Source organism: Aotus nancymaae, unplaced genomic scaffold (genome assembly GCF_030222135.1).
Source record: "Aotus nancymaae isolate 86718 unplaced genomic scaffold, 86718_ANA_hifiasm-v0.15.2.pri h1tg000053l, whole genome shotgun sequence".
In the NCBI taxonomy this organism is placed as follows: domain Eukaryota; kingdom Metazoa; phylum Chordata; class Mammalia; order Primates; family Aotidae; genus Aotus; species Aotus nancymaae.
Genome location: NW_026988467.1, coordinates 13,746,357 through 13,762,186, shown reverse-complemented (window position 1 = coordinate 13,762,186; position 15,830 = coordinate 13,746,357). Strand labels below are relative to the sequence as shown.

At 54.5% G+C, this 15,830-nt stretch overlaps 1 protein-coding gene across 3 annotated transcripts in view; it reads right to left on the bottom strand.

Annotated features, from left to right (window-relative positions):
- Positions 1-14,971, bottom strand: part of CROCC (ciliary rootlet coiled-coil, rootletin) — a 51,640-nt gene extending 36,669 nt beyond the window's left edge. Inside the window, exons 1-9 of one of the 3 annotated variants that reach the window (XM_064363346.1) lie at positions 14,785-14,971; positions 14,074-14,209; positions 12,371-12,525; positions 6,967-7,152; positions 6,793-6,876; positions 6,653-6,714; positions 6,397-6,562; positions 5,011-5,117; positions 585-821 (exon numbers count right to left, since the gene is read on the bottom strand). In XM_064363346.1, coding sequence (XP_064219416.1) covers positions 585-821; positions 5,011-5,117; positions 6,397-6,562; positions 6,653-6,714; positions 6,793-6,876; positions 6,967-7,152; positions 12,371-12,525; positions 14,074-14,209; positions 14,785-14,844 — 1,193 coding nt within the window. In that variant the 5' untranslated portion in view covers positions 14,845-14,971. Of the gene's footprint in view, positions 1-584; positions 822-5,010; positions 5,118-6,396; positions 6,563-6,652; positions 6,715-6,792; positions 6,877-6,966; positions 7,153-12,370; positions 14,210-14,717 lie in introns of all 3 variants that reach the window. The other 2 variants (XM_064363348.1, XM_064363347.1) reach the window with 2 other exon arrangements.
- Between the last annotated feature and the right edge of the window lie 859 nt (positions 14,972-15,830).

Genomic DNA, 15,830 nt, shown 5'->3' with positions numbered 1-15,830 from the left:
AGGTTCCCACCAGCTTTATTTCATAGGAAAGCATTTGAGGACGTGTCCAGGTGGCAGGAGTAATGGGCACAAGTTTTTTGGTTTTTTTTTTTTTTTTTGAGACGGAGTCCCGCTCTGCCATCCAGGCTGGAACGTAGTGACATGATCTCAGCTCACAGCAACTTCTGCATCCTGGGTTCAAGCAAGTCTCCTCCTGCCTCAGCCTCCCTCATAGCTAGGATTATAGGCACACACCATCACGCCTGGCTAATTTTGTATTTTTAGTAGCGATAGGGTCTCACCTGTTGCCCACGCTGGTTGCAAGCTCCTGACCTCAGGTGATCCACCCACCTCGGCCTCCCAAAGTGCTGGGATTACAGGTGTGAGCCACTGCACACTGCTACAAGCTTCGTTATCAGAGGCTAAGCTGTTTATAATATACACTGGGCAAGTGCCTTTGGAATCTCAGTGGGGTCCCTGGGAAGACTAGCTGAGCTCACAGAGGAAGGCCCTGCCCCTGGCGAACAGATGCTTCCTTCTCCCCAGGTCTCCAGTTTTATCTTCTCAGGGGAGCCTGCCTCGAGTGGCACCTGCCAGGCACCCACCTGGCACTGAGGTCAGCCTTGTCCAGGTCGCTTTGCATCTGCTGCTGGGCCAGGTCCTTCTCACGGAGCACCTTGTCCCGTAGTTGCTCCTCCAGCTGGGTCTGCAGCAGGGCCTGCTTCTCCAGGGCTGCTTCGGCCCGGCTCTCTGCCAGCCGCAGCCCCGTGCTCAGTCCCAGGCCCGCCTCCTGGACAGCTCGTGATGTCCGGGCCAGCTCCCCTCCCAGCTGCAGCAGGTCCCTTAGGGAGAGAGCACAGGATGGGGATGGAATGGGGCTGGCTCCTGACTGCAAATTAAAACTACACTGGGGCCAGGTGTGGTGGCTCACACCTATAATCCCAGCACTTTGGGAGGCTGAGGAAGGCAGATCACCTGAGTCAGGAGTTCGAGACCAGCCTGGCCAACATGGTCAAACCCCATCTCTACTAAAAATACAAAAAATTAGCCACGCTTGGTGGCACACTCCTGTAGTCCCAGCTATTCAGGAGGCTGAGGCAGGAGAATTGCTTGAACCCAGGAGGTGGAGGTTGCAGTGAGCCGAGATCATGCCACTGCACTCCAGTCTGGGTGACACAGCGAGACTGTGTCTCAAAATAAATAAATAAATAAATAATAAAAATAAAAGTACACTAGGCTGGGTGCAGTGGCATGTACCTGCAGTCCCAGCTATGCAGGAAACTGAGGCAGGATTGCTTAAGCCCAGGAATTTGAGGCCAGCCTGGGAAACACAATGAGGCTCCATCTCAAAAACAAAACAGGAATAAAATGGGGAAAAAAGCCCTATAATGGGATGCCATTTGTCCACTCTCAGACTGGGGGAAAAAAGGTGACATAATGCACAGGGAAGGGCTCTGGGCTAACAGGCCCTCCCCTACACGGCTGGTGGGAGGGTGAGTACGACCACAACGGAGGGCACTAGGAAGAGCTCTGAAAACGATGCATGCGTAGGACCTTTCCCACCAGCTCCTCCTCTAAGAAGGTATTCTACAGACAGGTATACCCCAGCACAGAGGACATGACTTGTGGACAAGGAGATTCACTGCAGCATTGCTCATGTAAAACATCCTGGTGACAACCTACGTGTCTATGAAAAGAGGACTGCTATTAAGTACATGATGGTACATCCATTCAGTGGAAAACTCTGTGGCCAAGAAAAACCAGTGGAGAAGTTCTTCCTGGCCCGAAATAGAGCCACCGCCCAGTTACAACTATTAGGTGAAGAAAGCATCTTCAAGAACTGTGAAGATGAATTTTACCAGGCGTATAAACAAAAAACTGTGTGTGTGTGTGTGTGTGTGTGTGTGTGATCTGCTTTATTTGCTTGTATAAAATAACCCTGGACGGTCACTTAAGAAACTGATAGGCCGGCGGGCACAGTGGCTCACACTTGTAATCCCAGAACTTTGGGAGGCCAAGGTGGGTAGATCACAAAGTCAGGAGTTCAAGACCAGCCTGGCCAATATGGTGAAACCCCATCTCCACTAAAAATACAAAAGAAAATTAGCTGGGTGTGGTGGTGCATGCCTGTAATCCCAGCTACTCAGTAGGCTGAGGCAGGAGAATTGCTTGAACCCGGAAGGTGGAGGTTGCAGTGAGCTGAGATTGCACTCCAGCCCGGGCAATCGAGTGAGACTCCATCTTGAATAATAATAATAATAATAATAAAATAAACTGACAGGCCAGGTGCTATGGCTCATGCCTGTAAAGCTAGTACTTTGGGAAGGCGAGGCGGACAGATCACCTGAGGTCAGGAGTTCAAGACCAGCCTGGCCAATATGGCGAAACCTTGTCTCTACTAAAAATATAAAAATTAGCTGGGCGTGGTGGCTCATGCCTGTAATCCCAGCTACTTGGAAGGCAGAGGTAGGAGAATCACTTAAACCCGGGAGGCAGAGGTTGCGGTAAGCCAAGATCACACAACTGCACTCCAGCCTGGGAGACAGAGCGAGACTCCATACCAAAAAGAAACTGATAATGTTTCTCATGGTAACTTGGTGGCAAAAAAAAAAAAAAAGAAATTGTGTATATATATATGTGTGTGTGTACATCTATCTATCATATATATATATATATATGAAGCTGATAATTCTGCTTGCCTCCAAGGAGGGAACGGGAATGTGTGGGGTCAGAGGTGAGAGAAAGGCATGCACCACCATGCCCAGCTAATTTTTTTGTATTTTTAGTAGACAGGGTTTCACCATGTGTGTGCCACCACACTGGGCAACAATAGAAAGACTCCATCTCAGAAAAAAAAGAAAAGAAAAAACTAAGGCAAGACTATTTGTGACTTTTTTTTTTTTGAGACAGTGTCTCACTGTCACCCAGGCTGGAGTACAGTGGCATGATCTCGGCTCACTGCAACCTCCACCTCCCAGGTTCAAGTGAGTCTTGTGCCTCAGCCTCCCAAGTAGCTGGGATTACAGGCATGTGTCACCACACCTGGATAATTTTTGTATTTTTAGTAGAGATGGGGTTTCACCATGTTGGCTAGGCTAGTCTCGAACTCCTGACCTCAGGTGATACATCCACCTTGGCCTCCCAAAGTGCTGGGATTACAGGCGTGAGCTACTGCACCAGCCTTAACTTCTCTTTAAAATGAGAATGGCTGGGCATGGTGGCTCACGCCTGTAATCCCAGCACTTTGGGAGACCGAGGCAGGCGGATCACAAGGTCAAGAGATCAAGACCATCCTGGCCAACATGGTGAAAACCCGTCTCTACTAAAAATACGAAAATTAGCTGGGTGTGATGGCACAAGCCTGTAGTCCCAGCTACTCAGGAGTCTGAAGCAGGAGAATCACTTGAACCCAGGAGGCGGAGGTTGCTGTGAGCCAAGATTGCGTCACTGCACTCCAGCCTGGTGACAGAGCAAGACTCTATCTCCAAAAAAAAAAAAAAAAAAAAGCCGGGCGCGGTGGCTCACACCTATAATCCCAGCACTTTGGGAGACCAAGATGGATGGATCACGAGGTCAAGAGATCGAGACCATCCTGGTCAACATGGTGAAACCCCGTCTCTACTAAAAATACAAAAATTAGCTGGGCATGGTGGCACACGCCTGTAGTCCCAGCTACTCGGGAGGCTGAGGCAGGAGAATTGCTTGAACCCAGGAGGCGGAGGTTGCGGTGAGCCGAGATCGCGCCATTGCACTCCAGCTTGGGTAACAAGAGCGAAACTCTGTCTCAAAAAAAAAAAAAAAAAAAAGAGGAGAATGATAGCACCTACCACACACAGTTACAGGCGTGAGCCACTGTCCCTGGTCTGTGACATTTATGAGACATATGGAAAATTTAGACACTGGCTATTTGATGATATTAAGAAAAGATTATTAAACCAGGTGCAGTTGTTCCTGCCTATAATCCCAGCACTTTGGGAGGCCAAGGCAGGAGGATCACTTGGGCTCAGGAGTTCAAGACCAGACTGAGCAACAAAGTGAGACCTAGACTCTATAAGAAATAAAAAATTAGCAAGCCTAGTGGCATGCACCTGTGGTCCCAACTGCACAGGACCTGAGGTAGGAGGATCACTTGAGACCAGGAGGTCGAGGCTGTAGTGAGCCATAAAGAAAAGAAAAGATTACTAACTAGAAAGTTGTTAATGACCCAAATGAAACACCTTGGCCTCCTGCCTTGGGACTCTCTCTGCAGCCTCCCCAACACTGTTGTTGAGCTGACAGCTCACACCGATCAGACACTCCTGCTCAAGGATCAGGCAGGCCCCAGCTCCCCACTGAGGCAGGCTCTCCCTTCCCTGCAGCGGCTGTTCATCACAACCCCTCCGGCTGCCGTGGGCTCCCACCTCCATGCCTTCGCTCAAGCTGTTGCTTCTGCTTGGTGTGCTTGCTGCTCTGCTTCAACCCTATCCATCCCTCGAGGCTCTGTACGACTTCCATCTCCTCCACAAAGAGGTTTTTCTGATCTCCTCACCCCTCCCATCCTCCTGAGCCTCCAGGACTTGTCCCACTTACGTATCACTGGCCACTTGCTTCCTCAGTCTAGAATTTGGGGGATCTATGTCTTTTCATCACTATGTCTTTTCATCACTAGGCCCTTGGTAGCAAGCTGAATATTCCAGTGGATTAAAATGAGGAACTTCAAACTCTGACTCAGCTGCTTGTGTACTACTGTGTGACCTCAGGAAGATCACTCAACCTCTCTGTGCCTCAATGTCCTCATCTGTAAAATGGGGATGATCACAATTCCCACCTCACAGGATCGCTGTGAATATTAGTTGAAATGAAATATACAAAGAGCCTAGCTCAGAGTAAACATCTTGCAAATGCTGACTGCCACGACTGTGGTAACAGTTAATCATTACAAGTTGCCTCTGTCTTCACAGGCCCTTGTACACAGTAGGTGCCTTGAATTGAGCTGGATGCAAAGAGCAGGGCTGGCTCTCAGCTGCTGCCCCATCCCCAGCCGGGCCTCACCTCTCGGTGGACATCTTCACCTCGCTGACCAGCCGCCGGAACCCCACCACCTGCCTCCAGAGGAGGAGCAGGCGACTGTGCTCGTTGCTGAAGTAGGCATTGAAGGACTGGAGGGAAGACATGGCGAGGGAGGGGTTGGGATGAGAGCGAGTTTACTCCCTCCCCCAGTTTCCCCCATCTCTGACCATCCTGGGAGGCACCATCACTCAGGGAGTGGGTCTTCCTGCCTGTGCACAGAGCTGTGTCGCAGCGGCCACGCTCAGCCTCCCAGGCCTCACGGCTCCCTCCTGCACAAAGACCTCGGTTTCAAGTCCTCTCTTGGCTGCAAGAGGCAGCAAGGAAGGGCAAAGATGCAGGGGACCTAGCTTTGCATCTCAGCTGCCAGTTGCATGACTGTAGGCAGGTTACTTAGCCTCTATTTATTTATTTTTGAGATAGGGTCTTGCTCTGTTGCCCAGGCTGGAGTGCAGTGGCATGATCTCTCAGCCTCCCGAGTAGCTAGGATTACAGGCGTGCACCACCATGCCTGACTAATTTTTGTATTTTTAGTAGAGATGGGGTTTCACCATGTTGGTCAGGCTGGTCTCAAACTCCTGACTTCAGGTGATCGGCTCACCTCAGCCTCCCAAAGTACTGGGATTACAGGCGGGAGCCACCATGCCTGGCCTTAACCTCTCTTTAAAATGAGGAGAATAGGCCAGGAGCGGTGGCTCACGCCTGTAATCCCAGCATTTTGGGAGGCCAAGGCAGACGGATCATGAGGTCAGGAGTTCGAGACCAGCTTGGTCAACATGGTGAAACCCTATCTCTACTAAAAATACAAAAATTAGAGCCAGGCGCGGTGGCTCATGCCTGTAATCGAAGCACTTTGGAGGCCAAGGTGGGCAGATCACCTGAGGTTGGGAGTTCAAGACAAGCCTGACCAACATGGTGAAACCCCGTCTTTAAAAAAAAATAAATAAATACAAAATACAAAAATTAGCCAGGTGTGGTGGTGGGCACCTGTAGTCCCAGCTGCTTGGGAGGCTGAGGCAGGAGAATCGCTTGAACCCGGGAGGCAGTGGTTGCAGTGAGCTGAGACTGCGCCATTGCACTCCAGCCTGGGTGACAGAGCAAGACTCTGTCTCAAAAAATAAAATAAAATAAGGAGAATGATAGCACCTACCACATGCAGTTATCATGAGGAATAAAGGTAAATGCACATGATGCACATGGTACATGCTACGCATTGATAAAGACCAGCTATTGTGATGACGGCTATTTACTTCTGCTAACATGCTACCCTGGACAGTGCTCCCTCTCCCTCTCCAGGCTTCTGAGTGCTCCCTCCTCTGCAGGGCCCCTTCCCCTTGGGTCAAGCTGGCCTCCCCGCACCCCCATGCCCACCTCCTGCTCGCGCCTCCATGCGGCCTCCCGCTGCTCCAGCTCCTTGCAGCTGCGTGTCCAGTCACTGGTCACCTTTCGTATGTCCTCACTCAGAGCCTGGTTGGCCGAGCCTGCCTGATCCAGCTGCTCTCGGAGCATGGCATTCACCTGGGCCAGGCTGGCACTCCTGAATGGGGCCCAGGGGATCAGTAGGCGGTCGCCGGAGGGTTTGGGGGAGCCATCCTGCCAGCCCTGGCTCTCCTTGCTGCACCCTTACCTCTGCTGCTCCTCCTCCAGCCGGATGAGGGCGCTCTCCAGGTCTTGGCTGTGCTCTGTTTCCTGGGTGAGAGGGAGGTTAAAACATCAGGCTGGGCAGGTGGAGGGCAGGGTCTGCCGCTGGCCCACGCTGGCACCCACCTTCAGCCGCTGCTGCTCCAGCTCTCCGGATCTCTCCAGCAGCTGCTGCTCCATCTCCGAGCACCTCTTCTTGTATTGGAGAATCTGGGGATGGGGGAGCTGATGAGCCCCAGGGTTAGGGGCAGGGCAAAGTTGAGCATGTGGAAGGGCAGGAGCGGAGTGGGTGGCCCTGACCTTGGCCTGCAGCCGCTGCACAAGCTGGGCCTGCCGCTGCTGGCCCTCCTGGTAGGCCTGCAGCTTGCGCCGGTAGGAGGCCTGCTCCTCCTGCAGCTGCCTCCGCAACTCCACGCTCTGCCGTACCAGCCCCCTGGGCTCCTGTGTCTCCAGCTCCCCAGACTCCAGCCGCACAGCCTGCTCCAGCTGCAGGGAAGGGCCATGGTGAGGGTCCTGGGCCTCTTGGGAAGGCAGGCTCAGGCCTCTGTAGGGGGCGCCAGGCTGGGGCCAGACCCACAGTGCCTTGTAGGCTAATAGCCTGGAACCCTGGAGAGCAGGCACAAGTGGGCAAGCCCAGGTACAGTGCACGTGTGCATGGGGTGATGCAGCCCTGCACAGACACACAGATGGGCCATGCATGGACACATGCAGGTGAGCTCACAAACCCAAACCATGCATGCAAAGCTCAAAGGTGCACCTGGGGTCAACTCCGGGGCCTCAGTACACCACAGGCTCTCCTTCAGAACACTGAGCCCTGTCGTGGTTTCTGTTTATTACATTGATGCCTGTGTCTCCCCCCACCCCCATCCCAATGTGAGCTCAGGGCCTGGAACTTTTGTTCCTCATTGCATCTTAGTACTAGAATCGTGGCTGTGATATGGCATGGCTCATGCTCCGTAAATATTTGTTGAGATGGTGGATTAATGGAATGAGCTCATGAGAATACATTCAAAACAGAGGCGTCAAGCCGGCTATGCATATCTGAGCTTAAAGATATGCACACACATAACACATACATGCACACACATAACTCAAACATGGACACAGATGAACCCCTCATATCCACAGCATTAAGATTTGTAAGAACTGCACACAGATGTTCCCCTATACAGCACCTGCATATTAAGCCCCCTTCTGGCTGGGCGCTGTGGCTCATGCCTATAATCCCTGCACTTTGGGAGGCCAAGGTGGGTAGATCACGGGGTCCGGAGATTGAGACCATCCTGGCCAACATGATGAAACCCCATCTCTACTAAAAATACAAAAATTATTTCACAGAAACTGGATAACCAGGTAAAAAAAAAAAAAAAAAAAAAGAAAAAAATACAAAAATTAGCTGGGGGCTTGGTGGTGACCACCTGTAATCCCAGCTACTTGGGAGGCTGAGACAGGAGAATCCCTTGAACCAGGGAGTTAGAGTTTGCAGTGAGCCAAGATCACCCCATGTCACTCCAGTCTGGTGACAGGGTGAGACTCCGTCTCAAAAAAAAAAAAATTAGCCAGGTGTGGTGGCATGCACCTGAAATCCCAGTTACTCTGGAGGCTGAGGCAGGAGAATTGCTCGAACCTGGGAGGTGGAGGTTGCAGTGAGCCGAGATCATGCCACTGCACTCCAGCCTGGGTGACAGAGCAAGACTCCGTCTTAAAAAAAAAAAAAAAAAAAAAGCCCCTTTCGTCCTCACCTCACCAAAGCCTCTGCTGCTGCTGCCCGTCCTCCACCCCCAGGCAGCTTGTAGCCCCTGCATCCTCAGACCCCTGTGAGTTCTGGCTGCCCCTACTAGCCATGGAACCCTCTCAACTCCCTTAAGGCACCTGCTAGTCCCAGTGGCCCCTCATCTTCCCCAGCTGTTGGGGGGAAGGCAGGTGAGGGAGGAGCAGGGCAGTGTGAGAGCACAGAGCGGATGGGGGGCACCCAACAGCGACAACACCCCAGCCCAGCTGACTCTGATGCTAACGCCGCACTCACCATCCACATCCTCAGGACCTGGCCTGCTACAGCCCAGACAAGCCATTCACAAGCCCACCCGTGCAGGGCCACACCAGCCACAGGAAGCCAGCAGGAGGGGCAGCTGCTCTCACCCACAATCATCTCGGGTCTTCGGTCCAGGCCAGGTTAGCAGTAGGGAAGGTGCCCCCCAGGCCTGCACTGACCCCATATGCCCAGAGATGCTCTATGAGCCACAGACAAAGCAAGGACACCTCTACCCACCCTACCCCCATGCATAGCCACCAATAGGGAGGAGCTGACTGTGACTACTTGGGGGCTTCCCCCTGCATCTGGAGGAACACAGTCCAGGGGTGTGCAGGGGAGGTGTAAGAGGGGGTTTCTGCCTGGATGGCGGCTGCAGGCCTACCAAGTGTCTGTGCCAAGCCCACTGACGTCAGTGATGCAGTGTCCACATCTGTGTGTGGTGGCCGTGGCCTGGAGCAGCCACACACAGATGTGGACACACGTGGAGACGCAGGACCCTGCGTGTGTCCGTGTGTGGGTGCTGAGTTCACACCGACGGTATGGTGCATCTGGGCCTTCCCGTGAACGGGTAGGGTGGCATCTGTGGCTGCAGGTCTGTGTTGTAGTGTGACTGTTGGGGCCATCTGTGTGTATCGGGGCATATGTCTGTGTGTGTCGGGAAGGCAAGTGCACAACTGCACATGGGTGGGTCTGGGGAGTGTGCCGGGACTCCCTGGTATGTGTGATACACACTTTGTGCCTCTGGGCATACCTCTGTCTGCATATGGGTGTTATGGGTCCGCGGTGGCGGTGTGAGTGTTCTGTGCCTGTGTGGGGTTGTGTAGCCTCTGGCTGTGGGTACAGGTTATGCTGTGCATATTCTGTGATTTGGAGTTTCTGTGTGGCTTGGTTTTAGGGGTGTCACTATGGGGGTTGTGTGGCATCTGGCTGTAGGTGCAGGTTAGGCTGGGCATATTCTGCGAATTGGAGTGTGTCTGTGTGGCCCGGTTTTAGGGTCTCACTATGTTGTTTGTGGCATGTTTTGTGCATCTGTGTCTCTGTGTGGGACCCAGTGTGGCTGTGTTGTGTACACACTCCACATCTGCGTGAAGCAGGTGCTGTTTGCCTGTGGGACACAGAGAGGTTCAGGCCATAGCTGGGTTCTCCTCCACCTTCTCCAATGCTCAGAACCAGAGCCAGGACCCTCTCGGCCACACCTCACCCCTTTCCACAAACTTCACCCCACACAAAACAGCCTTTCAATTTTACTTGCAATTCAAAAGGGAGGGAGGCTGCCACTAAGCCAGAGATGAAAGAAGTTGACTGTCTCCCCTAGCAACCGCTGCCCTCAGACTGCCATTCAATTACTCTTTCCAGGTTGCTATGGACACGAGGGAGCCCAGGGGGTCTGTCCTCCAGAGCCAAGGGAGGCGTGGCCACTCCCTCCTTTCCATTCCCAGCTGTGCCTACAGCTGCTTCTCAGGGACAGCAAGAAGTGGGGGCCCCCATGGGGGCCCTGGGGTCCTCTCTCTTGGCTGGGAGGTGGCCTCTGGGAGTGCCTCAGTTTCCCTCCAGGACATGCAGTCAACAGGACACAGACCTGACCCTCCCCCCACTCCCCATGCCAGAGGTGCTGCAGGGTTGGAAAGATCAGAACAATCTCGCTGACTGCCCTCAACTCCGCCCATCATGCTAGTGAGGGCCGCAGGGGCAGACACTGCCACCTGTGGCCACAGGAACAAGGGGGTGGCAGGGAGAGAGAATGTTGCCCAACTGCAGAGCCCAGGATCAAGCGTCTCGTCCCAACACTACCACTGACCTTGGGCCCTTCACGCCCCCTCTCCGGGCCTTACTTTCCCTGTATACAATAAGGTGGTCTCCAGGCTCTGGAGTGCTCTGGGGACCCGCCCTCCAGGAAAGGCCTTTGAGGTCATTCCTGTTCCACCCCTGCCTCCAGGTGGGGCCTCATTCAAACCATGGTGGATAGAGGACAACTGAACCAGCAGGCACCCATTGCATGCCATTCGGGCCCCCCTAGCCACAGGAGGGAGTTTTCCAGACTAACCCACACCCCTGTGCTGCAGTCCCAGCCCTGCAGTGGTGTCCCAGCAGAGGAGGGACCTGCCACCTCCCACTTCTTCCCTTCCCTGCCAACCTGAGAGCAGGACTGGCTTCAGAAGGTGGCATTTAAGAGGCAGCCCCTGGGGGTATGGCATTGTGCCATGGGCCGAAAGAAAAGCGGGGGGGCTGGCTCTGGGCCCCATCACCACCGACAATGTAGGGCCAGCATGCCCTATACATCCCCTGCAGACCCTGGGAAAGCTAGCTCTCCACTGTCCCGATGTTAGGGCCACTGAGGGCCCCCTACCCTGCTCCTCTACAAGTCCTAACAAGTCAAGGGCTTGTCCAGGCAGGCAAATCCCAGGACATGGGCGTACCCCACAGTCATACACAGGAACACATACCCCTCCTTCCAATACGGGTGTGCGGGTTCCAGCCTGGACAAGCCCAGCTCTGGGGTCCTGTGCTAACCTAACTCTGCCACTACCACACAGGTGACCCTGGACCAGCCCCTGCCTCTCTGGGTCCTTTCCAACTTTGCAGGGGCCAGGTGTGCCCTGAAATCCCTAGCCCAATGTCTCTCACCATATGCAGGAAACAAAACTTCAGAACTTTGTTTCTAGACTGGGTTAGTCTGGAAACCAAACAGAGCCCTGGGCTGGGAGTTGGGAGACCCGGTGTCTAGCCTTAACTGGCTGTGTGTCCCCAGCATGGTGCTTCCCCTCCCTGCGCCTCTGTTTTTCTCCTCTGTTAAATGGGCATCATAATGGTCCCAACCTTGGTGCATTAAATGTGAAACACTCTGCATGTGTCTGGCACATAGTAGGGACTCAACAAACAGTAGCCACAATTAATACGTTATTGCCACCTGCATGCCTCCCATCTGCACACATATACTCTGTCCCTCTTGCAACTCCCTTACCAATCTTCAGCCACCACCAATTTCCCAGAGTCACCTCCTGACCACCTGGAGGCCCAAAGCAGACAGTGCGTCAAGAGCATCCTGCACCCCTGGCACCAGCCCACACCCAGCTTCCGCCCCAGGACCTGGGACCCCCGCAAGCCTGCAGCACGGGTGATGTGGATGCTGCCTGGACACGAAGACAGGCCTGCTTCTCCTTCCTTCCCTGCCTGGAACTCACTCCAATGGGCAGTGACGGCAGGTCTTGTGGCTGCCCCAGATGGCCTGTGGAACACTGGGGGTGCCCACACCAGCCTCGAGCCAGCATCCAGCCACCCCCTCAACCCCAAGGCCCGTGGCAATGATAGCACAGGGAGATGCCCAGAAACTCAAGGGGTAGGGGTCTCCAGGGATCTCGTTCTCTGTGTCCCGCATCCCTAACAGGCCTGGGACAGATGGGAACGAAACGCCCCTGATGCCAGGCGTTAGACTTTAGTCTATTATCTCCTTGATTCCCACAACTCCACGTGCCATTACCATCCCCACTACAGAAAACAGGCTCCAAGAGTGATTTGCTCAACACCACTCAAGGCGGCAGTGCCTCAATCCAAGCCCAGGCCAACCTGACTCCAGGGCTCATCTTTTGCCCTGTGTGTGGGCCTGGTCTAGATGCCTCCCTGCCCTCGAAGCAGGGGAGCCCTGGCCCAGTCCACCACCCGGGCAGCACGCACCCTCTCGCTGACCGCGTTGTACTTAATGGCGAGCTCATCGCGCTCGGCACGGCTCTGGGCCAGCAGGTCCTCCACGCGGGACAGCTCCTGTTGCAGCAGCTGATTCTCCTCCTGCAGTGACAGCAGCGATGCCATCTCTGTGGCCGGCAGCGGGACTGGCAAGGGACAGTGGGCACATGGTTGGCTTCTGGGTCCAGTGGGACATCCTCCCCCCATGGATACCCTACTCATTGCTCAGGACAAGAAAGCCATTCAGGCCCCTGGGAGGAGCCTGGTGGGAATGGTCGCAGCACCAGGCCTGCAAACAGAGCTTAAGAATGGAGGAAGACAAAGAGGAGACCCAGAGCTGGATGCAAAGTGGACCCAACTCCAGCTAAAGTGTGGCCCAGCAGGTTGAGGAGGTACAGGAGAGAGACTCAGTCTAGGAGTCAGGAGACTCCTGAGTTCTTGCTCCCTCCTTCTCCAATTACTATTCTTTTCCAGGCTTCAGTTTTGCTTATTTGTAAAATGGGTAGACCGGGCTCAGTGACTCATGCCTGTAATCCCAGCACTTTGGGAGGCCAAGATGGGCGGATCATCTGATGTCAGGAGTTTGAGACCAGCCTGGCCAACATGGTGAAGCCCAGTCTCTACTAAAAATACGAAAATTAGCCAGGCATGGTGGTGCATGCCTGTAATCCCAGCTACTTGGGAGGCTGAGGCAGAAGAATCGCTTGAACCCGGGAGGCGGAGGTTGCAGTGAGTCAAGATCGCGCCACTGCACTCCAGCCTGGACAACAGAGCAAGACTCTGTCTCAAAAAAAAAAAAAAAAAGGGTAGAATAGTAACCAGATCCTCCCAGAAAAGCATCAAAACCTCGCTCAAGGGAAGGGCTTCATGGAACTTTTAAGGCGATAGCATAGGTCAGGATGTGAGGAGGAAGAGAAGGAGGAGAAAGAGAGAAGAGGGAAAGAAAGGCCAGCGGGAGAAGCGGGGTTGTCCACCTCTTGTGGGCTCCTCTTCTACCCTGGGAGAACAGGACACACGCCCCAGGTGTCAGGGTGAGGGCCCTCTGAGTCTCTCCCTGTCTGGGGCTCTAGGGTGCCAACATCCCTGGTGCTCCCAAGGAGGGCGCCCATCTGTAGCTTGGTAGTTGAACAGGGACAATGGTTAGCGCACCGAAACGCCATCACAGAGAGCTGCCAGCACACCAGCTACGACTGAGTGTGCCCCTCCCAGACCCTCAAGCCACATAATGACACCATGTGTGCCACCGCTGAGAGGAACAGGGATCATCCACCTTCCTGCCCACATGGAAAATGAATGGACAGCACCATCCCCTCAGACCTCTGCAAAACCCTGGTCTGAGCTGAGCTGCCCTCTCCCTATATCTTGGGTTCAGCCAGCTCACACCTTCCCCGGGAGGGAACACGGGATTTGGGGTTCATGTCTTTGCAGCAGGCTACAGGCAAGCACGGAGAGGATGCTCCCCTTCCTTCTAGCTGCATCACATGCGGAATAAGTCAGGGCAAGTTACATCCCTGAGCCTCCATTTCCTCATCTGTAAAACGAGTTCTTCTGTCATCACGTTGTGCCCACCCCACAGCAAGTATTCCAGAAACGGAAGCTGCGGTCATGATCATCATGGTGACTGCTCAGAAAAGGGATGTGCAAAGAGGTGAAATGTGGTGGTGTCTGTGGAGAGGAGCGGATGGGGGTGGCACCTGGGCTCTCAGGCCGAGAGAGGTTGCGAGTGACAATCTCCCTGATGCGGGCAGGCAGGCTGGTGGTCTGAGCGTCCTGGGCCAGGTCCCGTGCCCCTGAACCCTTCTCCTGGCACAGGACGCTGCTCTCCAGTGTCTGTGGGAAAAGCGAGAGGATCTTCAGGGCACCCGGGACCCGGGGCTCCCTGGCCTTGAGGGGAGGGTCACAAAGTCCTACTGCCCAAGATACGGGTCCCAGGAGCCCCCTTAAGATGGAGCGAAGCCTGGGAGTTAGAATCCAAAAAGCCCTATGGGGGGAGCCTCCTGTGTGCTCCCTGCCCCTGAAGACCACCCAGAGCGAGAGGTGAGAACCAAACCCCATGGGCAACCCCAAGCCCTACTGGAGGCAGTCCAGTATTGGGGGCTCCAATTCGGCTCCGACCCTAGATGGAGGAAGATCTGGCTATGTCAGAGGTCCCCTGAACCCTAAAATCTGGAAGTAGGGACCCCCTTCTCCCCAGGCAGGGCACTAGGATGAGGAAGCCACAGCAGGTGCACCCTCTGTTCCCCTCTGCCCCCCATCTTGCCAGGACCTGCAAGCGGGGGCCCCGTATAGCCCCCAACCACCACACTTCTCCCACCCTTGACCCCCAAGATGCACACACCTCTCACCACTCCTGCTAAGTCCATGCTACAGCCCCAGACAGGGTGGGCACAGCCCCCAGGACGCACCTGGATAACCGTCTCTAGTGTCAGCTCGGCCTCCTGTGTCCCCGCCAGTCCCAAGCTCATGGAGGGGATGCTGTGGGCACCCCCAGCCCCCTTCTCCAGGACTCCAAGACTAGCTCAGTCAGCACTCCCCATAGCCAGGCTGCTGTGCTGAGCACCAGGCGGATTAAGCTTAAATCCGGCGGGGCCCCCATGTGACCATAGTGGTGGGAGGAGCAGGATGGGAACTGAGCGGGAGGGGATGGGAAAAGACAAGAGGAGGGAAGCAGAGGCGGGGGTGGGGGTGGGGGGCGGAGGAGCTGAAGGAAGAGGAAGGATGAAGGAGAGGGGAGGAGACTGGAGAGAAAGGGAGGGAGGAGAACAGGGAATGTGGGGAGGCAAGGAGGGGAGGCACCTGGAGGTCAGGACCTCACACACTCTCCACCCTCTGCAGGTTGCTGGGTCCTAGAGCCCTCCAAGCCCTAGCGGGTGGGGTCAGTAACCATGCAGTGGGAAAGGCCAGAGTCCTGTCTTTGGGACTATCTTTGCTGGCCCAGGATGGGGGGCCACATGGTTAGCTAAGAATGTGAGGATTTACAGCATGCTGGGAGTACATTTTCTCACAACAGGTGCAGGGCAAGGAAAGCAGGCTGTGAGATCACCCAGACCAGGCTAGGAACTTAGGTGGGCATGAGCGGTCCAGCCTGGACTGATGAGCATCTATGCAACACCTGTGGCATTCCGAGGTCTGACCTAGACACAGTGGTAGAGCCTGGCAGCGCAAATGCCCTAGCCTCGCCCTTTAGGCACTTACCCACCCCAGCCCCCACTAGCTGGGTGCACTAGGGACAGTGACTTTGCCTCTCTGAGCTCAGTGTCCTCTTACGTAAGTTGTGATAATATTGGAGTTGTCCGGGGATTAAACAAAACATCGTGTGTGCATAATCAGCACGTGACACAGTGCCGGGGGGTCACGCAGTCAACACTCAAGAAATACTCATTTCATTCATTTGAAAACCCAAAAGGCACAGTCCTGGTTGGGTGCCATGGCTCATGCCTGTCATCCCAAC